We start from the raw sequence: 25,829 nt of genomic DNA on the forward strand, positions 1-25,829 counted from the left end.
GCTTCCTTTTAAGGTGCGTAGTTTGCATGATTTTTCTTGTTCTGTATGCCAGTACTTCAGAATTGCTTATTCAGTTCTTTTCAGATTCCTTCTTTAGCCTTCTATTAAAATTTCCAGCAGTTAATGGTGTATGATTAAAGCATTAATTTGATGCTATGTTTCCTTTTCGGGCAGTTGCCATTTGGAATGCTCTTCCTTTGTGCATTCAATTAGAGGTGAATTATATACAAATAGGTAGGAAGTTACAAATTCTTTTGCTTGATAAATTTTAAGATGCTTTTATGAATTCTTTGTAATTCTTCATGTTATTTTGAGTTTCTTACTTTGTGAACCTCACGTTGGGATTAGTGCAGTGTACAATTTGCAGATTAGGTTAGATTAGAAAGCATTCCCAAAGCCATACTTCTGCATGCTTTCCCAGTTTGTTACCAGCAATACTTTCTGATTGTGATTATTCTTGGCAAGATTGGCCAAACTTTTTCTATCAGGGGCCACATTTTATAGTTTGTAACATTCAGAGAGCCAAAACATACGTGCACATGCACACTCACGCTCTCTTAGAATCACATGTGTGCCCCCCACCTTCACGCATTCTGTCTCTCTCATATGTGACTTCCCCACCTTCGCCCATTCTCTATCTCTCATATGTGACTTCCCCACCTTGGCCCATTCTCTCTCTTTCATATGTTCTCCCCTTCCTTCACCCATTCTCTCTCTCTGTCTCTCTCTCATATGTGCCCCTGCCATCACCCATTTTCTCTCTCTCTCTCTCTCTCTCTCTCTCTCTCTCATATGTGCCTCCCCCGCCTCCACCCTTTTTCTCTCTCTCTTTCATAGATGCCCTCACCTTCACCCATTCTCTCTTTCTCATAATCAACTCCCTTCCCCCATCTTTGGTTCTTTTTTATTTCAATTGAGCATAAAGTAGCAGAGGAAGAAAAAGCTGAAAAAAATTACAAGTCCTCTTATTTTAGTTGGACTCATCGTGCCTCACCTTGCTTCCTCCAGCGAGATCTCTGCTTCCCTGCCACGGCTTCTTTAACTGCGAGCTTCAGCCGCATGGTGCCGGAAATTTGCATTGATCTCATAGTATCAATTCTCGAGAACTTCCATTGCTGTGCAGCTCAAGCTCACAGTTAGAGGAGTTGCAGCAAGGAAGCAGGGATCTGAGAGGAATCTGTCTTTCTACTGAGCTTCTGCAGGCCAGAAAAATTAAGTTGGCAGGCTGGGTTTTGTCCCACGGGCAGTGGGTTGGACAAGACCGTTGTAGGGTATATTTCCATCCTTAGGGATTATCACAGTGTAGCATACTGTACCTGAATGCAACACCTCAATAGCAACATACAAGAAATTAAACATAAGAATAAAATAAATAGGTAAACTGTGGTGTTACCAATAGGTGTTTGTGCATTCCTTCTTTTTTCTTTGTTACAAGAATAAATTAATTAGTGTTCGGTGTATCTGCAGCTGCTTCCTCCTCTGTGCAGTGGGGATGACAGCAGCCTTGTTTAGTTTGGTGTGGCTGTCTCTCCATGCAATTGTCAAAAACAGCGAAGATGACACCAAAAAAGGAAAAAAATAATAAAAATAAAAATCAAAAAGGAAAAAATAAAAAAGAATAAAAAATAAATAAAACAAACAGGATACAAAAATAAAATCAAAAACAGACGACACAAAAATAATAATAGAACTTCGAATTTATTAGGGTGATATGACTCGACACAGCTGTGTTTCGGCCCGTCATGGAAGAAGTGAGAAGCTGGCCTTGGTCTAATGACATCATCTGGCCTCGATGGCAGATGTCACCAATGTGCTGCAAGGTAGAGCAATTTTGGGGGCTTTAACGGTTACTATAACTGGAAATCTCAAATTTCACCATCAGAGCTATTTCATTGGGGTTTTATGGTTTTAACCAAGAACTAGAAGCCCTAATTATATCCACTGGCTCACCCTTGCCCACATGTAATTTTAACCAACTTGACAGGACAGTTTTCACCCAGAGGAATTTAGCCAAGTAACTACACAAATACCTGGGTAAATCCCTCTGGAATGTGTACCCATATGATAGTCTGATTTTCTTTGTATTGCATATGGCGTCAACCCAAGTTTTGTTTAAACAACCTACCCTGTACAAAACCTCTCTGGGGTTCAACATAGCAACAAGCGTTCAAGAGCAGAACTGAGGTAAAAAGTGTTGTCCCTTCTGCTTTTGCTGTTAGGTTACAGTCACAGCCTCTAAACAGGTTATTTTGACTTTAAATAACAGACCTAAGACCCCACTTTATTTGATCTTTTGGTTTCATATATCACCTTCCACTTTCCTCGGGGCAGATAAGGTATCAACACAATTAAAAGTGAAAAATAATCCCTCTGCTTCTCCAGTGCCGAATGCTCACAGAACACACACTGATACAATGGATTTTGAATAATTTATGCCTGTCAGTTTCATTTGTTTTGTCTTTTTTTTTCTCAATCTGTAAATGAAGACGCCAAATGAGGCATGGTCACAGTGATACTGTACTTTCACCCATTAAGATAACAAGATGAGGCGCAATGATTTTGCCTGCATATTTTCCCTATTGTTATCATTTGGCGTACAAAGAGAATACAAATTTAAAGAGGTGTTTCACTGGAATTTGCAAACCAGCTCTTTCAAGCCACTAGGAAACCTGAGACTGCATATTAATTCAAGACACCCTTCAGTGGGGCATCTACTTACGTCTGGCTGTGTTAAAATACAGACGAACGTCTACCTCTCCAGCTCCTCTCACTGGAGAAGGATTGTTTTAATGCCCACAGAGGTATAATAATAGATCTTAATGGTTGTTCTGCAGCTCTTTAATCCAATTCAGATGTATTCCAGGTGGTATTGAAAACAAATAATGCACATGCAGCTGTATGCTTTTCCTCCATGGACACTTTGTACATTTTAAATTACTAGGTTATATTAATTTGGTGATTCATTCTGACACTGAAAACGACATTACTGGCTTTATTTGCACTTAGGTAGCAAGTAGCAAATGAGCACTGTTAAATGGCCTACAGTGAAACCAAAGGAGTCTCACAAGCAAGGATAGGTAGCAGAGGGAAAACCCATCATCAAAGACCAGCAAAAATATATATATAGATATATACTCTGTGGCACTCATTTTAGAAGCGTATGGACATCTCAAAATGGCAAAATAAAGTCCATCTGCCAAACACGTCCAAATTGCAATTTTGGAATGGCAATATTTGAGCATCCTACGCTCCAGTTCATTCAAATAGCAAGGGGGCATGTTTTGGACAGGACCACGGAAAGCCCAAAATTAGGACGTCCAACAGAAATAATCCAACAGGAAGAAACCTGTAAGCCTTAAAAGCAGGACATGTTTATTTAGACCTGTTTCAGTCACATCCAGAGTACAAGAAAGTGCTCTGACTGAGCAGCTGACCACTTCAAGGGATTAAGCATGACACCTCATGAGTCCCCCAGTGGTTACTGTCCCTCTCCCTCTCCCTTGAAAGTGAAACTGGAAAGGAATACCAGGCTCTATGACAGCATCAAGTGTTATGGACATTCTGAAAAGAATCAGAAAGCAGCTCGAAGGAGTAGCCTAGTGATCAGTGCAATTGATTCTAAATTAGGAGACAATAGGCTCAATTCCCATTTCAGCTCTCTCTTTTTTTTTCCTTTAAATTGTGAGCCCTCCAGAAACAGACATATACCTATTTAAATATTATGACACCTGCAAGCCTGGAGGCTATTGAGGTGGTGTACAGTTAGGTACAGTAGGTATTGAGTAGCCTAATTTTTAGTGCAGTGGACTTTGATCCTGGGGAACTGAGTTCAATTCCCACTGCAGCTCCTTGTGACACTGGGCAAGTCACTTAACCCTCCAAAATAAGTACCTGAATATATGTAAACTGCTTTGAATGTAGTTGCAAAAACCTCAGAAAGGCAGTATATCAAGTCCCATTTCCCTTTCCTTTCCCCTCAGCATTTATTGTAGGTGGATATGACCCTGGGTGCCCTGGTTTACAGTCCACTGCACTGATCACTAAGGCTGTCCCTCTGTTCTGCAAGGATGTCTGTGTGGCCATTTCTGTTAAAATGCTGCCAAACCGATATCCTTGTACCTGGATTTTTGGCATTCATAATTTGGACGTTTCAGTTTATAAAATGGCTATTCATTTTGGATTTCTTCAAGTATTTTGAACAGGAATCCCCAACATATTTCCTCTTCAAAAATAGCTGTGAGGTGGACTTTGTTTTTGTTGGGGGGGGGGGGGGAATGTTAAGAGCAGGATGTCCCAATTCTAAGTTGGGCATCCTTTCGAAAATGCCCCTCTACGTTTCAAAAAACAAAAGAAAAAAACTATACAAAGCTTGTTTTCTACCCAACTCTATCAAAACGACCAATTTCAATGAAATTTGGGATGTATCATCCTGGATACATTTGTCATAAGCCTACACTCACGCCAACCATCTCACCTAAATGACATCACTATATTACCTGATTCTTCAATGTCACAATGTTTTCTTCAGTGCGAATTGATTGGGCCCTGCTGATTGGTACTAAGTTGTGCGCATTTCTTGCAATTTCTTCAACGCATATTCTACGCTTACCCTCTTCCACCTCTTTTCTGAAAACTTGCACCAGTTTTTGAGAACCTTAACCTTTCTCCAGCTACAAATTTGTAATAAGGATCTGAAAACCATGGGATATGAAGCAATGTCCTGTTGTGGATTAGAAATTGCTTATTGGACAGAAAATAGAGGGTAGGGTTAAATGACCATTTTTCTTAGTGGAGGAAGGTGAATAGTGGAGTGCCGCAGGGATCTGTACTGGGACTGGTGCTATTTAACATATTTATAAATAATCTTGAAACTGGAATGATGAGTGAAGTGATTGAATTTGCAGGTGACACAAAACTATTCAAAGTTGTCAAAACGCATGCAGACTGTGAAAAATTGCAGGAAGACCTTAGAAAACTGAAAGACTGGGCATCTAAATAGCAGATGAAATTTAATGTGGACAAATGCAATGTGATGCACACTGTGATGAATAAACCTAATCATAGTTACCTGATGCTAGGGTCCACCTTAGGAGTCAGGACCCAAGAAAAAGATCTAGATGTCATTGTAGACAATACACTGCAATCGGTCCGGTGTGCAGCGGCGGCCAAAAAAGCAAACAGGATGTTAGGAATTATTAGGAAAGGGATGGTAAATAAAACCAAGAATATTATAAAACCTCTGTATCACTCCATGGTGCAACCTCACTTTGAGTATTGCATTCAATTCTGGTCACCATATCTCAAAAAAGATATAGCAGAATTAGAAAGGTTCACAGAAGAGCGACCAAAATTATAAAGGGAATGGAACGCCTCTCATTTGAGGAAAGGCTAAAGAGGTTAGGGCTCTTGAGGTTGGAAAAGAGATGGTTGAGGGGGGCATATGATTGAGGTCTGCAAAATCCTGAGTGGGATAGAACAGGTAAAAGTGAATCAGGTTTTCACTCTTTCCAAAAGTACAAAGACCAGGGGACACTCAATGAAATACATTTTAAAGCAAATAGGAGGAAATTTTTTTTACTCAAAGATTAGTTAAGCTCTGGAACTTGCTGCTGGAGGATGTGGTAACAGTGGTTAGCATATCTGGATTTAAAAAAAAGTTTAGACAAGTTCCTAGAGGAAAAGTCCATATTCTGTTATTGAGGTAGACATGAGGGAAGCCACTGCTTGCCCTGGGTTTGGTAGCATGGAATGCTGCTACTATTTGAGTTTCTGCCCTGATTTGGCCACTGTTGGAAGCAGGATACTGGGCTAGATGGACCACTGGTCTGATCCAATATGGCTATTCTTATGTTCTTATTCTTATGTTCTTATGGTAACTGTTTATGTTAAAAGCAAAATGGCATCTGCACTTACAATGACAATAATTGCTAGATGGTGGTGACATTGTTTAGGTAAGGTGGCCAGCATGAGTGTAGGTTTGTTGCTTTCATTGAAATTGGTCATGTTTTGACAGACTTATGCAGAAAACAAGGTTTGTATATTTTTTTGTGAAATACAGTGTAGATACAGCTATATAGATGTAGATATAAATATAAATATTTTAGATAATTCAGTAGGCATACAAAATCATTAAGATACCTCCCCCCCCCCCCCCTTTCATCCTGGATTGTGTTTAAACCCTCAGGAGATATCAGTGTGTAAGGTTTTGGAAGCTCCTCCTACTATTATTGATCTATGTAGGTCATGGTACTGTTTGCTGACCCTCATCAGAACCCCATGTAGCCATTACATTTTACTCTTCCTACTGGTACATGCCAAACAGCTAAGAGTGAACTAGGGGTGGACGGACAGAACATTTTCATTTCATGTCATTTCCTGTGTTCGGGGTTTTTCTGGTATTTTTTCATTGTGAGAGCAATGTTGTTAAAATTGCGTGCTCTTTTGGAAGACTGTGCAACTTTCACAAAAAATGTGCATGTATGTATGAGGCACTGCACATGTGCGAATAGTACGTGCATTAATGATAAATGAAAAAAACACAACATTTTGTGGGTCTTTTTCTGCTCATTTTCATTTCGTAACAATATCAGATGACATGAGTTGTGTCACTTCAAATGATAAATCAATTTTAGAGTCCAAATGTTATCAGCAGGGGCAAACAATCATGAACATGCAAAAAAAAACCAATGCTGTATCAGAAATTCACATTAATCACATCTAAATATCTCTCATGTTCATATAGGCACCATCACTATTCAGGACCTCAGCAGCAACTTGTTCTTGTTGCATGTAGAGAACTCGCTCTATGATTTGCCGACATCGTCTTCGGTCTGCTTTAATTTTTCTTCTTTAAATGTTTTAATGAGGGAGTACAGTCAAGAAGTGAGATAAAGAATGGGTAAGAGCTATGGAATCCATTGCTCCTCTGAAGTCTGATAGGGCCCCTTTTACCAAGCTGTGGTAAAAGGGGGCCTGTGGTGGCATCAGCATGTGGATTTCCTACACAACAAGTCCCCCTTTTACTACAGCAGGTAAAAGGTTGTTTTCAGCCAAAAAAAAAAAAATGGCCCCGCACTAATCACAGTGATTGGCATGCGGCCATTTCTGGGGGAGCCCTTACTGCCACCTATTTTGGTGATGGTAAGGGCTCCCTCAATAACCCAGTGGTAACTGGACAGAGCCCTGGTCATGCCGGAGATGACACGAGCTGGGGGTGTGAACTACTGCCAGGCTAGTTCCAGATTGGCATATGACAACATCATGGTAGTTCTACCACGGCGTTATAAAAGGGCCCCATAATGTTCTGGTAACTAAGCATCCCCTATGAGTTATAAATAAATTACATGGAATGAAAAAGAAGCAGCATATGGCTGAGAGGAGGTATTGTAAGCAATCAAATGAAACTATTTTTAGAGAAAATGTAAAGTAATATAAAGAAACTAGTAAAAAAGCCCCGTTTCTGATGCAAATGAAACAGGGGCTAGCAATGTTTTCTTCTGTGTGCATGTGGGAGTGTGTGTGTCCCTGCCCTCTGGCCTCTCTCCCCTCCCCCCTCTGAGTCCTTCACTGTTACAGAGCCAGCGATTTGATTTCGTGCTCTGCTGTTTTCCTTCACTGACTGTGTTACAGAGAGGGCGGGGCAGACACTCATAGGGAAACCGGATATCTCGCCCCCTTCACACTTCCGGCTGGAGGCTTCATAGAACGTTGGTGTTGCTTTTTATATAGAGAGATTGTTCTCTTAATGAAAGAGCTATATTGCTCAAACAACCAAAATTGGCCAAAATGATTATTTGGAATTATAAAGGACCTTATTAATTCAGGAACCCATTGTAATGGGATAATCATCTACGGCCAAGTCCCAGGATATATGACAGAACTTAAAGACCTACCACTCAGAAACACAACCAGATCATCTCGAACATACAAACACATTACATTGTCCAATATTACATATAAGCTGAGATTTCATTCAAAATCATACTGTAGCATTTTGACAAAGCAAATCTAAAGGAGCCCAGATATTTTGTTTAAAACATTAAGAAGCTCCGCCTTTTAATTGCAGCAGCCTCCTCATATTTTCTAGTGAGACATACAGCATTCCACCAAGCACTCATGGTCAAAGCAGTATTATCCTTCCACTCAGACAATATGGTTAGTATTGCTGTAGCATTAAGTACATCAAGTTCAAGTTTATTAAACACTTTCTATCCCACCCATCAATCGTGTATCTAGGCAGCTTAAAAATTAATAAGGGGAAAAGAAAAACATACTCTGAGCAGACTGTCAAAAAGATACTGACACGAAAGGAACAGGAGAAGAACAACAATATCTCACAGGAAAGGAAGAAGGGGAAAAGGGGAAAACAGTAGGATAGTATAACTGCTGCTGCTCCATACAACCTCAGGCGAGTGCCCATAAGCCTCCAGAAAAACATCTAACAGTCTAGCCCTCTCTTTATTTATTAGATGAGATAAAGCAACTGACCACCAAATAACTACTTTATAATGCAAATCAGACCGAATTTCTAATACACTCGCAATCTGCTGCCACATTGGAACACAAAACTGCTTCAAATTCACACAAAAATGCAACATATGTGTTTGTGTTCAGTTAAACCCCTGGTGACGCCTGAGTGAAATACAGCGACTGCGTCGAGTTTGATGCTTGTTTCCATGTTTGAGTGAATCCAGTAGGGTAATCACAAGGAGCGGTGAGAAATACATATCCACAGAACTGAACTGCCACATTGAGCCTGCAAATAGGTGGGAAAATGTGGGATACAAATGCAATAAATAAATAAATAAACTTGGAAGACGTTTATAGTCACTTAACAACTGAAGAAGAGAATGGATGGTGAATTGTCATAAAGACTACTGGTGAATTTTGCATACTTGAGATAACAGGAGGAGAGACTCAGTGCAAGCACAAGGACTGTAGATCCAAATGAATTGAGGAATAAACAAAGAACAATGAGATTTAACGGCAAATGAGATCCTTGTCAAAAAATTCTTTTTGCCATTGAGTTGTTTAACATGCAGTTGTTCTTACTGTATCTCTTCAAGGGAAAAAGTGACATTATGTTTTAATAAGGGATGTTGAGTGAGTATGAAAGGGTATGAAAGAGTGTGTGTGAGAATTGATGGGCAAGAAGAATTTGGTTTATTATTAATATATGGTTTAGAATTTTGTAATTGGTATCAATAAAAAAAATTCTATAATAAGAATAAATGTAGTTATTTTCATAGGGATTTAATGAATATGCATGAGACAAATTTGCATATATTGGAGGTAAGAAGTATGCTAATCTGTCTTATGCATATTCATTAGGGATAGCCTGAAAACCCAACTGGCTGTTGTTCCCTCAAGACAGGTTTGAGAACCACTACAATAGGAGTGTGCACGGCCAAAAAAAGTATCTGTTCTGGTTTGTTTAAAAGAAGTTTTCCCCAATTTTCATGCATTTTTTCATGTTTGCTTCACCTATGCCCTTTTTGTGTGCACAGAATATTTATGCAGTGACTCGTAGGCACACACATGTACAAGGGATTTGTGCACACTTTAGATTTTTAATCACCTAAACTAAATATATATTCTTGAATACACATTCTTGTCATACTCTTATATGAGGCTTCTGCACTTTGTTTCAGAACTAGAATGAATTCTGTGCTAGAATCCTGAACAGATTATCTAATCAGGACATAGGATCCATTAGATGCTAATGCCAACTCTAAGAGGTTAAACATTTCTTGCCTGTCACTTTCACTTATGCAATACATTATGAGGTTCTGACCCTGAAGCAAGGAGTCAAATTAGAAAGCTGGAAGACTGAGTAGAGATCACACATTCAGGTTTATTCCTAGAAACAGGATGCACTGCAGACTCTACTCTGCTGATCATTCTTATCACTAATCCAGTGAGACAGGGTGGGGAGTGTGAGCTCCAAGGAGGCTCTTAGTTCTGGCACTGAACAACTGGCCAAATACCAAGCACAACTTGGCCCAGGGATGGGCATAGGTGGAGTTCAACTAGAGCTCCAGGGAATTATTTTGATTTGTGTTCAAAAAAGCTGGGCTGTAGGGGTTCTTGGATTGCTGGAGTGCAAAGATGGTGAAGAAATGGAACTGGAATGATAGCTGCTAGAGGAAAAAAATGTATTCCGATGAAGAGATGGGAACCTTCTTTCTAACAGTATTTTCACAACAGTAAACATTTTTAGTAACCATGTTAATACCTTTTCATCATAGACTGTAGCCAAAAGGTATAAGTGTTTAGTATTCATTATTTGCTCACGCTTCTAGATAGGGAAAATAACTAAACCTGCAGTTCATAACTCCTGGGATAGCCCTCCCCATAAGGTGTTGACTGCTTTTTCATAAACATATCCTTACGTATTTTAATACAGACTGACAGGTCCAGTTGTAACAGAAAAGTAAAGAATTTTTTTTTTTACAGTAACTTGATCACTGGTGGCTGTAAGAACCACAGTTGAAAATGTTCCTGGTCCTCCCATTCAGTCTTTCCCAGTAACTTTGTAGTATTTCATCTTTAAAAAGTGTTCAGCATACAGCAACATGGAAAGGATCAAAGCACAAAACCACACAAAGGGGGTCTTTTACTAAAGGTTAGTTCGAATGATCTGCAGCAGGGCCCATAGGAATAAAATGGACCCTGCTGCAGATAACTTGAGCTAATCTTTACTAAAAGACCCCCAAAGTGAACAAAAAGCATTGAGCTTTCAAAAATAGGTCAGATCCTTAATTCATAAACCCAACACGGGCCGTGTTTCAGCGCACAGCGCCTGCATCAAGAGTCATTTAAAAAGACAAATACCAATCACAATAGACCCAATTAAGGAATAATATCTGATATGATGACCGAGGGTGATATACCTGCAAGCACTCCAGGTCAGCGTACTCTAAAAAAAATGGCGGCATATGGGAAATATGAGCACTGTTACTACTCGTACTTGAAGGAAATAACCAAGATTTTGAGAATTGAGCAGCTGTGTAACCATGAGACTTTGAATTGATCCTATAAGGAAGATAAGTGGTTTTGTTGGGTTTTTTTAGATTTATTTATTTATTTTATTTGTTACATTTGTATCCCACATTTTCCCACCTATTTAAAACGTTTTTGAGTTCCTGTGAACTCTGGACATGTGCGATGATAGATAACAGTGACTGATATAGTGAAAGTCATATGGTGAAGGTCTGAGCATAAAAATTTTATTTAGCGATATAAAAAAAATTGGTAAGCCTGACTCATTGATGTTATTATTTTGAATTGTTAATTCAGGTTGAAAAGATTGTTTATTTAATAATCCAAATTATTATAGTATAGAACAGGGCTTCAGCCACAAAGAAAAATACCCAAGTAGGTGATCATCAGAAACAAAATCAAGAGAGCTACAGAACTCATTGTCACTTGTTTTGGGGATTTGGTTGTTTGCACCATAGCTTTCTCTGAGCATTTAAATGTGATTTCAGAACACAATTGCTAAAAAAAAAAAAAAAAAAAAAAGACCCTGACCGAAAATACCTAATCTTCCGAAAACATCTGAAAGTCCATCTATTCAGAACATTCCTCCTGGACGAACCGATCTAACCACGCAGACCTCCTGCAAAAACTGCAGGACCAAGACAATGGACAGAACCAACCTAGGCTTCCAACAACCTAAACTCCCAAACACGAATACCCAAGATATTCTACCCACAACAAATGTAAAACACTTACAACCTGCAAAAACAGAAGAAAAATGTAAATCCCACTGTTCCATGTGAACGTTAACATTGTTCTATCTAAACTGTAACCAATTCAACCTAGTCTCCTGTAAGTCACATTGAACCTACCACTGGTGGGAAAATGTGGGGTACACACAGGGCTGCTGAGAGACTGGGCCGGGCACGAGGCAAGGCCACCCCTGCCCCCCCCCCCCCCCGAGGCCGCCGCAGTCCCCAGCCCCCCTCCATCTGCCACTGGGCCCCCTGTGTTCAAATCACAGCGCCTCACCTCCGTGTGAAAGCACAGCAGCAGAACGCCTCCCTTCGGGCCTTCTTCCCTCCCTGTGTCCTGTCATCGCGGAAACAGGAAGTTACATCAGACGAGGGTGAGACACAGGGAGGGAAGGCCCAAAGGGAGGTGATCTGCCGCTGCGCTGTCACATGAGGGTGAGGCGCTGTGATTTGAATGCAGGGGGCCCGTGGCGGATGGAGGGGGGCTGTCGACGGAGCCAAGGGTGGGTGGGTGAGACCAGGGACTGCAGCGCCGGGCCCCCCTTGGAGGTCCGGGCCTGGGGAATTTTGTCCCCCAGCCCCCCCCCCCTCTTGGTGGCCCTGGGTACACATGCAAAAATAATAATAATAATACCTGGATTTTGGATGGGTTTTAAACCACATCACATTAAAACTCCATTGTTACTCTTCCTGACCCGAGTCTGATCTCTTGATTTGGCAAGCTCGGGTTAGTTTCTTTCAATGCTCTTGTCCTCCCTTCCTTTCCCCATCCACACATAACTGCAGTTCTTAAATTGCAAGCTGTGCCTGGAGAAACAGGTTTTATTTTATATGTATAAGGGTTGATCTCATGTTCACAGCTGCTTAAGCCATGCTCTATCAATAAAATATTAGGTGCACATATTGCATAGATAGCAGGGAGGAACACGGTCACATCAACATGGTAGGACCACAGTTTTTATCTCTGGTGCTTAATTTCTGATAGAACTGTAAATGCTGCCCTTCTCCTTCCCCCACACGACCTTTTGTTCAGGTTTTGTGTGCTTCATCTCTTTTTTTTTTCGGAAGGAAGAGAAGAAGACCTGTGAGCAGAGAAGAGAAAATTTGTTTTTGTAGGGTAGAGCATATTTAAAAGTAGTCATGTTGGAGTAATTTTTATAACGGAGTGCCTATAAAAATTATGTTTAAAAAGTACATTTAATATAAATTTGTTTGATAAAGGTAACGTAGGAGCACATTTCCAAAAGAGAAAAACGTTTAAGAAGTGTCATGAAGCAGCATTTGGACGAAAGTCTTCTCAAAATGTAACATCTGTCTAAGCAATTCATCTGCAGTGAGTCCAAATCACAAGGGGGCATGTCAGGGGCATTTCAATGGCAGGATTAGAGTAGGCTTAGGGAAAGCCTAATACTTGGACATTTTACAGCCATAATGGAACTAAAAAAAAAAAAATCCATTTTATTTATTTATTCGGATTTATTTACCACCTTTTTGAAGTAAGAATAGATCAAACATGAGAAATAGGCAATTACAGAAGTAAAAATATTAAAGTAACAATACAAAGTATGGCATAGTATACTACTTACAATGTCAATACAATACGTAATAGAACATTTTAATTGATAGTGAAAGGTATAAGCAAAGATGGAACATATAGATAGGTAAGAGAGTAAGAAGAGTTAGAAAGTAAAGTGTCTGATTTAAAGAAAGTTGCACATGAGGTCAGAGAGATGGTTAAATATTATCCCAGTTAGGGTAGGAGTGGGTAAACATGTCTTGCTGTAGTATGTGCAGCCCGAGTCACTCCGTGTGTGTGTGAGTGAGATTATGAGGGGAATAATCAAACTGCGCCGGCCATCTTCGGGGCCGGCTCTGCAAAGGGGCGGTGCCAACTGTATTATTGAAAAAAATGGCTGGCCATCTTTTCTTTCAATAATACGGTTGGGGCTGGCTAAATAGATCGCCAGGTTTACAGATGGCCGGCTTCAAAAAAAGTGGAATCCCCCCCCCCCCATAGTACCAATGGGATTTGAACCAGCCACCTCTGGATTGGAAGATTGGTGCTCTAACCACTTGGCCACAGCTCCACTTACTTAGCTGCCCCTCCCTTTTGATTATGCCCCTTCAGGTCTCTCGCAGCCAGTCACAGACAGGGGTCTCTCAGACAAGCATAGTGCATTTAGCTGTCTGTGAATGGCTGAGAGAGACCCCCCGGGTCTGTGATTGGCTAAGAGAGACCTGAAGGGGCATAATCAAAAGGGAGGGGCAGCCAAGTAAGTGGAGCTGTGGCCACCAAGTAAGTGGAGCTGTGGCCAAGTGGTTAGAACACCAGTTTTATAATCCAGAGGTGGCCGGTTCAAGTACTACTGAAAAAGCTGAGGAAAAATGCTTTTGATTTAGGACGTCACTTTGATTTTTTTTTTCGGTGGGAGGGGATTGGTGACCACTAGGGGAGTAAGGGGAGGTCATCCCCAATTCCCTTCGGTGGTCAGTTGGGGCTCCTTTTTGAAGCTTGGTCGTGAAAAAAAAGGGACCATGTAAAACCATCAAAATGCTCGTCAAGCCTGGCTTTTTTTTTTCCATTATCAGGCGAAGCCAGCCATCTCGTGAGCACGCCCCTGTCCCGCCTTCACTACCCTACCGACATGCCCCCTTGAAATTTCGCCAGCTCTGCGACGGAAAGCAGTTGAAGCCGGCCAAAATCGGCTTTCGATTATACCAATTTGGCCGGTTTCAGGAGATCGCCGGCGATCTCCCGATTTGTGTCGGAAGATCGCCAGCGATCTCTTTTGAAAATAAGCCTGTATGTTAGTTACTTCTTCCATTAAAGGCCTGGTTGAAATATCCAGGGTGAAAATCTAAACACTTTGGTCTAGACCTGTTTGTAGAATGAATAAGGCACAAAAAGGTGCCCTAAATGACCAGATAACCACTGGAAGGAATCAAGGATGACCCCCCCCCCCCTTATTTACCCAGTGGTCACTGACTGCCTCCCACCCCTCCAAAAATGTGAATTAAAAATAGTACTCACCAGCCTGTATGACAGCCTCAGATGTTATAGCCAGGTCCATTAGAACAGCATGCAGATCCCTGGAGTAGTCTAGTGGTCATGGCTTGCACTCGGGGCGGGACTACCATCCATGTTGGGCAGGCGGTACTCCCGGAAAAGCGAGCTGTAAGCCCCTGTTGGGCTTACTGCCACTCTGTAAAAGGGCCCCTAAGTGCCAACTCTGCCCCAGAACGTCCACAAAATAGCCAGTTGTGGATTAGGTGCCAGCTGGACATTTTCAGTGGAACTGTCCAGTTAAGTGCCACTGAATATGCCCGATTAACTCTCCAGGCAAGCAATTTAAAATCATTTTGAATATCAATCCCATGGGTTTTTTTTTTATTGTTGTTTCAGGCAAAAAGAAAAAGATATGAAGTAACATGAGATATGCCGTTGACAGTTTTCAAGTCATTTTAAAACAATGCACATTCCCTAGTCTGAATCCTACCTGCACTGCTCCAGCTATAGCTTCAATCTATAGCACTCTTTCTATCAAGGGGTTAGCAAAAATACTAGGACTAAGGGGTGTGCAATGAAGCTACTAAGTACTAAATTTAACACAAACCAGAGAATGTGCTAAAAGCAGTTAGCTTGGCAGAGTTTAAATGTTTGGGTACTTTCCTAAAAGAAAAGTTCATAAGCCATTACTAAGATGGACTTGGGGAAAATTCACTACTTATTTCTAGGATAAGCAGCATAAAATGTATTCTACTGTTTTGGGATCTTGCCAGGAACTTGTGACCCGGATTAGCCACTGTTGGAAACAGGCTACCCTGCCTGATTGACCTTTGGTCTGTCACAGTATGGCAATGCTTATGTTTTTATGTACTATTACACAAGTGACTGATTTGGGGGAAAAGGGATTTATTTTTAAGTTGTGTTTTAGGATACATTTTATTCTCATGGGTTTTTAGACTGTTCTATTCTATTCCATTTTTTTTATCTCTCATGATTTTATTATATATTCCTTAATAGTGAATAATTTGTAGTGATTTAGTGTTCTTGCCTTGTTATTCAGTACTGTTTGTTGAAATGTTTAACATTTATATTTTTTCTGCATTTTTTTCTTACAGAAAGTTAGATTCCAAAAATAAACAGTTAATGTAATTTCCGATTCCCAATTTCCTTTCTCAAAGATTCAGCCTTTGCTCCCACATCATCTTTACGCTGAGCTATGACAGTGGTCCTGGAAAGGGCAATAATATAACAGACTTGAAAGGTGGCACATTCGCTCAGTTGGGTGTCTTTTTATTAAGAAGATTGGGTTTGGATGCATTAGGTTGACCAGACAATCTTCAAACGATGAACCAATAATACTGCAAGGATTCTGATGTCTGCATTCAGCAGTGAGATTTAGATCCTACTCAGCACCCTGCTTATTGAACTATCTTTCTTAGAAATGACAGTAATTCTTGCCATTTGCACAGATTGAGGAATATTACTAAATTCTTCAATTTCCTGAAAAACAATCTGTAAAATGAGGGTCAGCACAGAGGCTAATTTGTCATATGATTCTAAGGAAGTTCTCTTTTTCCATATTCATTATAAATGTCTGCATTTCTTGTTCTGTAAGGGGAACATTAAGCAAATCACTTTTCAGTTCATTCAGTACAGGTAGACTGAGATTTTCTAATCATAAATCTGATTAAGTAAAATGGGATCATCTATTTTATAGAGAATTTTGCAGTAATTGGCAAAAGTATCATGTATCTTTCTGTGCTGTAAACCATTGCCCCTCCCCCCCCCTGAATTTTTTTTTTTTTCATATTTTTATTAAGGTTTTACAAGTATAACACAAAACAACCAAAAAGAAACAGTAACAATAATCCATGGCAAAGTTAATAACCAAAAATAAAAAGGCAGAACAACATACCATGACAATACCCATAGCAAATCAGCAATTATACAATTATCAGGTAGTGCTATTAGGAGTCTGAATTTTAATGCTAGAAAGAGTGTTCACGTTTTTATGTGGCTTTAAGTTCAAAGGCTAAAGTTTTACTAGGGTGGCCTCAATTATTAAAGTAATATTAATTAGTTTGTTTTCAACGGTGACTTTTGTCACTGCTAAGTCAGTCTGTCTTCTACATAACATTTAAAAGTTGTATCTTCAAGTGTGTATAGCTTGTGTTTCACTCTGTTTTCCAACAGTTCCACAAAACAAGGGGATGGAAGCAAATCCCAATCCAATAGACCAGCGAAGACCAAGAGTTAAGAGCATCCAAACTGTTTATTAATCCAAAAGACCCTACACGGGCCGTGTTTCAGCAGCAAGCCTTCCTCAGGAGTCTAAAAACAGAGACAAATTTAAAATCAAAAAAGTAAATAAAAAGGTAAATAAAAACATACCCAGTAAAAGGGTATAAAAAGTCAACCAATAATTCTACTTAAAAATTAAAACTATTATAAACACAGGTACATAGGTGTAAATATATACAGACATCATAAATGTAAAAGGTGGTAGCAACCATGGGTATATGAATGTAAAATTATCACTATCAAGAGAGAATAGGATGAAACGTGATAAAATAATAATTAAAAATTAAAACTGGTGGCTGAAGTATAAAGAAACCCATACATACCGAAACACGGCCCGTGTAGGGTCTTTTGGATAAATAAACAGTTTGGACGCTCTTACTCTTGGTCTTCGCTGGTCTATTGGATTTGGGATTTGCTTCCACCCCCTTGTTTTGTGCTTGCTTTCCCTCTGTGGAAGCTGTGGACCCTCCCCCCTTTCTTTTTCCTGTTTTCCAGCAGTTTCAAGCAGATGCTGTTCAAACTGTATTCTTTACCCACGCCAACATTAGAAAGGACTAAATGAGAGATTCAGTATGGTCCATCAAAAGGGCAAGTTTGTGTCAAATGTTGTGAGGAAAAGATACAGTGTAGAATTCTGCTGTTATCTGAAGCCAGGACTTTTTCAGTCCTGCCCTTCATGTGACTCTGTGAAAATGTGTGCATGGTCCAGCAACTGTTTATGTTTGATAATCAGATAAGCAGTATTATGTGATGTCATTTGACGGTGCTGGGACAGCATCCTCACAACAGATCTTTCCAACAGTGGATGGAGAGGCCACTTGGGCTCTCAGTTACTCAGGGGATCTGGTTACAAGCCACAAGACTATTCCACATCAATCATCTGCAGCTCAGAATAATCTTCTATTTCCTCCAAATGTTCATACATCTTTTTCAGGATCACTTAGGGGCTCTTTTACTAAGGCGCTCCGAGAAATGGTCTGCGCTGGTGTAGACGCGTGTATTGGATGCACACAGGTACATTTTTCAGCGCACCTGCAAAAAAAGGCCTTTATTGCCGAAAATGGGCATGCGGCAAAATAAAAATCAGCACACATCCATTTTGGGCCTGAGACCTTACCACTACCTATTGACAGCGGTAAGTGCTCGAGCGTCAACTGGGCAGTAATCATCAGCGCGTGCACACTGCCAATTACCGCCTGGTTAGCACCACGCAGTAGAAAATAGAAATTATTTTCTGCTGCGTATTTTGGATGCGCTTCAAAATTAGAATTACCACCCAGGGCATGTGGTAGCTGGGCGGTAGTTCTAATTTAACACAAGTTGTACATGCATAGGCGCCTACGTGTCATAGTAAAAGGGCCCCTTAGTTTTAATTCAGATGGACAATCAAATTGCCATATTCTATATCAACAAGCAAGGAGAAATTGCTTCTTTTCATTTATGCTGGGAAGCTGCACAAATTTGGAACTTTGTGATTTTCATTTGTATACACATTAATCTCCTAATTCTAGAAATGGTGCTTAAGTTGTTTGTGCAAATTTGTGCACACAGTTTAATTGAATGATAAGCCAATTAGCACCAATAATTGGATGCTAACAATCAATTATCTATGCTAATTGGCATTAATTAAAATTATGTGTATATTTATGTGCTCAGATCCATGCATAAATATTACACATGGCTCCAAAAAGGGGACATGGCTATGGGAATAACATGGGCGAATCGGGACAGGTTGTCATAAGGGCCTCGTGAGGAAGATCCAAACTATTCAAAATACCACAGCACACTTAATTTTTTTTCAGCTCATAAGAATGTTAGAATATCCCCTCTGTTACGGGACCTCCACTGGTTACCAGTTGAGGCAAGAGTTCAGTTTAAAGTTTGCCTGATGTTTTACAGGATTCTTTATGGATTAGCGCCAGCATATTTGCTTAACTGGGTCCAAATTACCAGTAAAGATGGAGGTCTTTGAGGTAATTTATTGTTTCATTATTCTAATCCAAGCAGGCTGAAATATAAGTTCATTTTTTTTGCTAGCCTTATGCATCAAGCACCTATAATAAGGAACATTTTCTCTATATTTGAGAAAAATCCAGAATTATCTTGGTTAAAAACTTTTAAAATAAATTTTTATCTTAATGTAATGCTATATTAAGTTTTTATTTTACTGTCTTTATGTTCACCTAATTGTTGTCCATTTGCAGGGTTTGCCTGTTTATTCTCTATGATCTGCACTGAACTCCGTGGTAGTTGCAGAATATAAGAAGTAATGTAATGTAATGTCCTTAATCCTTCATTGTTTATTTCTGCTTCCAAAATGAAATAAATAAATAAAATTTCCTGCTTCAGTTCTTACTTGGCAGCACTTTTGCATTCACGTTTGTAAAATGGGCCAACAGTTTCAACAACCCTCCCCCCCACAACCGCACTCTCAGATCCCCCCTGCACCTCAATATAACCCCATAGCCCCTAGACCTCCCACTAACTGGTTTAACACAACCCCTCCTCTTTACCATCCCAGACCCCCTGACAAGCTCAACAAAACCTTTCCACCCCCCCCCCCCCAACAGTCCCTTGATAGTCTCAACAAAACTCTCCTGCTCCTGACAACTCCCTTCCCCCTGCTCTTATGAGAAGTTCTCATGTGGCTAGTTGGGGGAGCAGGAATGATCCTTAGATGCTTCTAACCCATCAGTACCATAGGATCAAAATGGTGCCCCTGACCAGGGCCGCCGAGAGACTGGGCCGGGCCCAGGGCAAGGCCGCCCCCCCCCCCCCCCCCCGAGGTCATCATCATCGCCACCCCCCCTCCTTCCACCACCAGGCAGGGCCCCCGAATTCAAATCATAGTGCCTCACCTCAACCTCACTCTGTGTGAAAGAAGCGCAGCAGCAGCAGTCTGCAGATCGTCTCCCTTCGGGCGTTCCCTCCCTGTTTCCCACCCTCATCTGACGTAACTTGCGCAAGGGTGGGACACAGGGAGGGAAGGCCCCAAGGGAGTTGATCTGCAGACTGCCGCTGCTGCGCTTCTTTCACACGGAGCGAGGTCGAGGTGAGGCGCTATGATTTGAATTCAGGGGGGCCCAGCCCGGTGGCGGACGGAGGGGGGCGGGTGGAGGGGACTGTGGCGCTGGGCCCCCCTTGGAGGCCTGGGCCCAGGAACTTTTGTCCCCCTTGCCCCCCCTCTCGGCAGCCCAGCCCCTAACCCCTAGCATTATCCTTGCGGTACTACCACTGGAGTATCAAGCTGTCAAATATATTATAAAATTTCAGACTAAAAGGAAATCAGTCTCAGTTGCCACAGCAGAAGAGAGTTAACTTTGGTATAATGAAAAATTACTTTCTTAAGTTCCCATAGAATTAGCCAGAGCCAGGAGTTCTCATACCACCTCTTCCAGGGGTCTTGAAGAAAGTGGTGTATTTTATGTCCAAGTTCAGCACACAAGGTAGTTTGGTGGTACAAGGGTGCTAGTCGGAGACCACAAAGATCAATGAGTTCATGATATCAAAATACTAGCATCACTGTGTCATATTTATGAATTACAATTCTTGTGAAGGGTTCCTAACTTGTTCTTTCTCAGTCTAAAAACAAGAACAGAGAAAAATGGAGGCAAATAAGAACCATGTGGTCTATCCAGTCTGCCCAACCATGCCATCTACTCTCCCTATCACTCCCTTAGAGATCCTATGTACTTGTCCCAAGCTCTCTTGAATTCAGATAATGTTTTTTTGTCTCTACCATTTCCACTGGGAGGCCATTCCATGAGTTCACCACCCTTTCCGTGAAGAAGTATTTCCTCAGGTTACTTCTGAGTCTATCCCCTTTCACCTTCATCCTATACCCGCTCATTCCTGTGTTTCCTTTCAGTTGAAAGAGACTCACCTCCTGTGCGTTTATGCTGCTTAAGTATTTAAATGTCTCTATCATATTTCCCCCCCTCCTGCCTTTCCTCCAAAGTATAACATTGAGTTCTTTAAGTCTGCCCCCATACGCTTTTTTATAAAGACCACTGACCATTTTAGTGCCACCCTCTGGACAGACTCCATCTTGTTCATATATTTTTGAAGGTGCGTTCTCCAGAATTGTACACAATATTCTAAATGAGGTCTCACCAGAGTCTTATACAGGGGCATCATCGCTTCCTTTTTCCTACAGGCCATTCCTCTCCCTATGCACCCAAGCATCTTTCTAGCATTTGCTATCACCTTTTCTACCTGTTTGGCCACCTTAAGATCTTCACATATGATCATACCTAAGTCCCGCTTCTGTTTCATCTACAAAAGTTCTCCATCCCCTAAACTGTACCGTTCCATTTGGTTTTTGCAGCTCAGATGCATGACCCTGCATTTTTTAAGCATTAAATCTAAACTGCCACATTCCAGGCCATTCTAATAGCTTTGCTAAGTCCTTCCTCATGTTATCCTCACCATCAGGGATGCCTACCCTCTTTTAGAGTTTAGTATCATCCACAAAGAGGCAAACCTTATCAGATAGCCCTTCAGCAATATCACTTCCAAAAGTGTTAAAACGAACCTGCCCAAAAACTGAATCTTGTTCCACACCACTGGTAACATCTTTTTCCTCAGAATGAGCTCCATTTACCACTACCCTCTGTCACCTTCCACTCAACCAGTTCCTAACCCAGTCAGTCACTTTAGGGCTCATACAGAGGGCGCGCTGTTTATTGATTAGTCATCTATATGGAACTACCTCAAAGGCTTTGCTAAAATCTAAATACACCACATCTAGTGCTCTGCCAAAGAAATTAATCAAATTTGTCTGACAAGACCTGCCTGTAGTGAAATCATGTTGCCTTGGGTCCTGTAGCCCATTGGATTCCAGAAACTTTATTATTTTTGTTTTAAAAGTGTTTCCTTTAATATACTTACCACAGAAGTCAAACTTACTAGTTCCCAATGTCTTCTTTTCTTCTGCTTTTGTGGAGAGGGACTACATTTGCTCTTCTCCAGGCTGTGATTTATTGCCTGGTGTGCAAAATAGAGTTACAGTATATACAAAATGCAAATTTACAGATTGCAGCGTCCAGAGATTTGATTCTCTGTAATTATATGACAGGCGAGTTATGTACATTCTGTAAATCAACAGAACATAAACTCAGCTTGACCTTTATTATTTGAGCTTGATTGGCACAACATAACCTGGTGTTACATTCTCTAAATACTTAGCCTTAGTATCAGTTTACGTTACTTGGGTGGGAAACTTCTGTATAATTTTGATTAAGCAGCACACTCTTCACTTCAGGAAAATAGATACCATGCTTTAATATTTTATATAGGTTTTAAGGTCCACAAAACCAGCGTTTAAGATGTAGTCATTCTGTTAACGTAAGGGGGCTATTAGCAATGTGATACGATTGTATCCAGTTTCTAATATTGCATTTCAATTTTTTCCTCTGTTCTGATTACAGGGGTTTTTTCGCAGGAGTATTCAGAAGAACATGATTTACACTTGCCATAGAGATAAGAACTGTGTTATTAATAAAGTTACCAGGAATCGTTGCCAGTATTGCCGACTGCAGAGGTGCTTTGAAGTTGGAATGTCCAAAGAATGTAAGTGGAATTTGTACAACCTTTTTTAAATTATTATCTTTTCAAGTGCTAAGCACTAATACATGCAGCATCTGCAAGGCATGAGACTTTGACAGGGCTGCATCTGGCCTCGGTTTCACAAGCTTCTTGCTCTCTGCTTCTGAACAATACCTGAAACTTTCATAAAAATGATTTTGGCTTTCTAAGCTTTCTTTCTGAAGGAACTGAATTCTTGAAGTCTTAATTTCTAGAAAGACGAAAACCTGTTTGAGTTGAATCCAATGAATTCCTAGACTTAGCAAAAACACTGTTTAATTAAACTCTGGTCGTGGGCCTGAAGGAAGAGAAATTATTTAACTCTCCAGTTCATTATCGAAAGTATAAAAGCTCCAGATTTCATTGAACATTACAGCTAAGTGCAATGTAATGACAGAAAGATAGAAAACAAATTGATAGCAGAAAAGGCAATTAGCTGCCTGTGGTACTACTACTACTACTATTTATCATTTCTAAAGCGCTACTAGACGTATGCAGCACTGTACACTTGAACATGACGAGACAATCACTACTCGACAGAGCTTACAATCTAATTAGGACAGACAAACAGGACAAACAAGAGATAAGGGAATATTAAAGTGAGGATGATAAAATAAGGGTTCTGAACAAGTGAATAAGGGTTAGGAGTTAAAAGCAGCATCAAAAAGGTGGGCTTTTAGCTTAGATTTGAAGACGGCCAGAGACGGAGCTTGACATACTGGCTCAGGAAGTCTATTCCAGGCATATGTTGCAGCAAGATAAAAGGAATGGAGTCTGGAGTTAGCAGTGGAGGAGAAGGGTGCAGATAAGAGAGATTAACCCAGTGAACAGAGTTCCCGGGGAGGAATGAGTGGAGCGGTACTGAGGAGCTGCAGAGTGAATGCACTTATAGGTCAATAAGAGGAGTTTGAACTGTATGCGGAAACGGATAGGAAGCCAGTGAAGTGACTTGAGGAGAGGTCTAATATGAGCATAACGACACTGGCAGAATATTAGTCGTGCAGCAGAATTTTGAACAGATTGAAGAGGAGAGAGATGGCTAAGTGGGAGACCTATGAGAAGCAAGTTGCAATAGTCTAAGCGAGAGGTGATAAGAGTGTGGATGAGGGTTCTGGTAGTGTGCTCAGAAAGGAAAGTGCGAATTTTGGTGATATTATAGAGAAAGAAACGACAGGTTTTAGCAGTCTGCTGAATATGTGCAGAGAAGGAGAGAGAGGAGTCAAAGATAACCCCAAGGTTACGAGGTGATGAGACAGGAAGGATGAGAGTGTTATCCACAGAAATAGAGAATGGGGGAGGAGGAGAGGTTGGTTTAGGGGAAAAGATAAGAAGCTCAGTCTTGGTCATGTTTAGTTTCAGATGGCGCTGAGACATCCAGGCAGCAATGTCAGACAGGCAAGCTGATACTTTGGCCTGGATTTCAGCTGAGATTTCTGGTGTGGAGAGGTAGATCTGGGAGTCATCAGCGTAAAGATGATACTGAAAACCATGGGATGAGATCAGAGTACCAAGGGAAGAAGTACATAAGTACATAAGTAGTGCCATACTGGGAAAGACCAAAGGTCCATCTAGCCCAGCATCCTGTCACCGACAGTGGCCAATCCAGGTCAAGGGCACCTGGCACGCTCCCCAAACGTAAAAACATTCCAGACAAGTTATACCTAAAAATGCGGAATTTTTCCAAGTCCATTTAATAGCGGTCTATGGACTTGTCCTTTAGGAATCTATCTAACCCCTTTTAAAACTCCGTCAAGCTAACCGCCCGTACCACGTTCTCCGGCAACGAATTCCAGAGTCTAATTACACGTTGGGTGAAGAAAAATTTTCTCCGATTCGTTTTAAATTTACCACACTGTAGCTTCAACTCATGCCCTCTAGTCCTAGTATTTTTGGATAGCGTGAACAGTCGCTTCACATCCACCCGATCCATTCCACTCATTATTTTATACACTTCTATCATATCTCCCCTCAGCCGTCTCTTCTCCAAGCTGAAAAGCCCTAGCCTTCTCAGCCTCTCTTCATAGGAAAGTCGTCCCATCCCCACTATCATTTTCGTTGCCCTTCGCTGTACCTTTTCCAATTCTACTATATCTTTTTTGAGATACGGAGACCAGTACTGAACACAATACTCCAGGTGCGGTCGCACCATGGAGCGATACAACGGCATTATAACATCCGCACACTTGGACTCCATACCCTTCCTAATAACACCCAACATTCTATTCGCTTTCCTAGCCGCAGCAGCACACTGAGAAAAGGAGGGGTCCCAGGACAGATCCCTGAGGTACACCAACTGACAGTGGGATAGAAGTAGAGGAGGATCCACTAGAATATACACTAAAGGTACACTGGGAGAGATAAGAAGAAAACCAGGAAAGAACAGAGCCCTGAAATCCAAGTGAGGACAGCGTATCAAGGAGTAGGCTGTGATCAACAGTGTCAAAAGCAGCAGATAGATCAAGAAGGATGAGGATAGAATAGAGACCTTAGGATCTGGCCAGGAACAGATCATTGGAGACTTTAGCATGCACTGTTTCAGTTGAATGAAGGGGGCGAAAGCCAGATTGAAGTGGATCAAGAATAACTTGAGATGAAAGAAAGTCAAGGCAATGGCGGTGAACAGCACGTTCAAGTATCTTGGATAGGAAAGGGAGGAGGGAGATGGGTCGATAGTTGGAAGTACAGGTAGAGTTCAATGAAGGTAAACGCTGTTAGCTCTGTGCTCTCGTGGAGTTTGATTACTCCTTTTCTTGCTTGGCAAGTGTATGTTCCTGCTTGTGAGTTAGATATGTGTTAAACTTTGTGTTGATTGCAGATTCCCTTTCTGATGACGCAACGTGAAACTCGGCCTGAGTCAAAGGGAACTACTATTTGAAATTGTGAGAGTGGTCAGGATGAATGGACAATGAGTGGAGTATGTGGAGTTTGAACACGAGCACAATTATCCTCAAGGGAAGAAAATATTCCTATGGGCGTCTCAGAGTTTATTGTGAGCTGATTTCTACTATGAGCTATCAATAGAAATCAAACAAAATAAAACATGGAAAAGAAAATAAGATGATACCTTTTTTATTAGACATAACTTAATACATTTCTTGATTAGCTTTCGAAGGTTGCCCTTCTTCCGAGGAAGAAGGGCAACCTTCGAAAGCTAATCAAGAAATGTATTAAGTTATGTCCAATAAAAAAGGTATCATCTT

The 25,829-nt window shown here is 40.9% G+C and overlaps 1 protein-coding gene across 1 annotated transcript in view; it reads left to right on the plus strand.

Annotated features, from left to right (window-relative positions):
• Positions 1-25,829, plus strand: part of RARB (retinoic acid receptor beta) — a 256,557-nt gene that overhangs the window by 98,472 nt on the left and 132,256 nt on the right. The window contains exon 3 of the mRNA XM_030205690.1: positions 22,473-22,614. Within this exon, the coding sequence (XP_030061550.1) occupies positions 22,473-22,614 (142 nt within the window). The remainder of the gene's footprint in view (positions 1-22,472; positions 22,615-25,829) is intronic.

The sequence above is a fragment of the Microcaecilia unicolor genome, chromosome 1 (assembly GCF_901765095.1).
Source record: "Microcaecilia unicolor chromosome 1, aMicUni1.1, whole genome shotgun sequence".
Taxonomy (NCBI): Eukaryota; Metazoa; Chordata; class Amphibia; order Gymnophiona; family Siphonopidae; genus Microcaecilia; species Microcaecilia unicolor.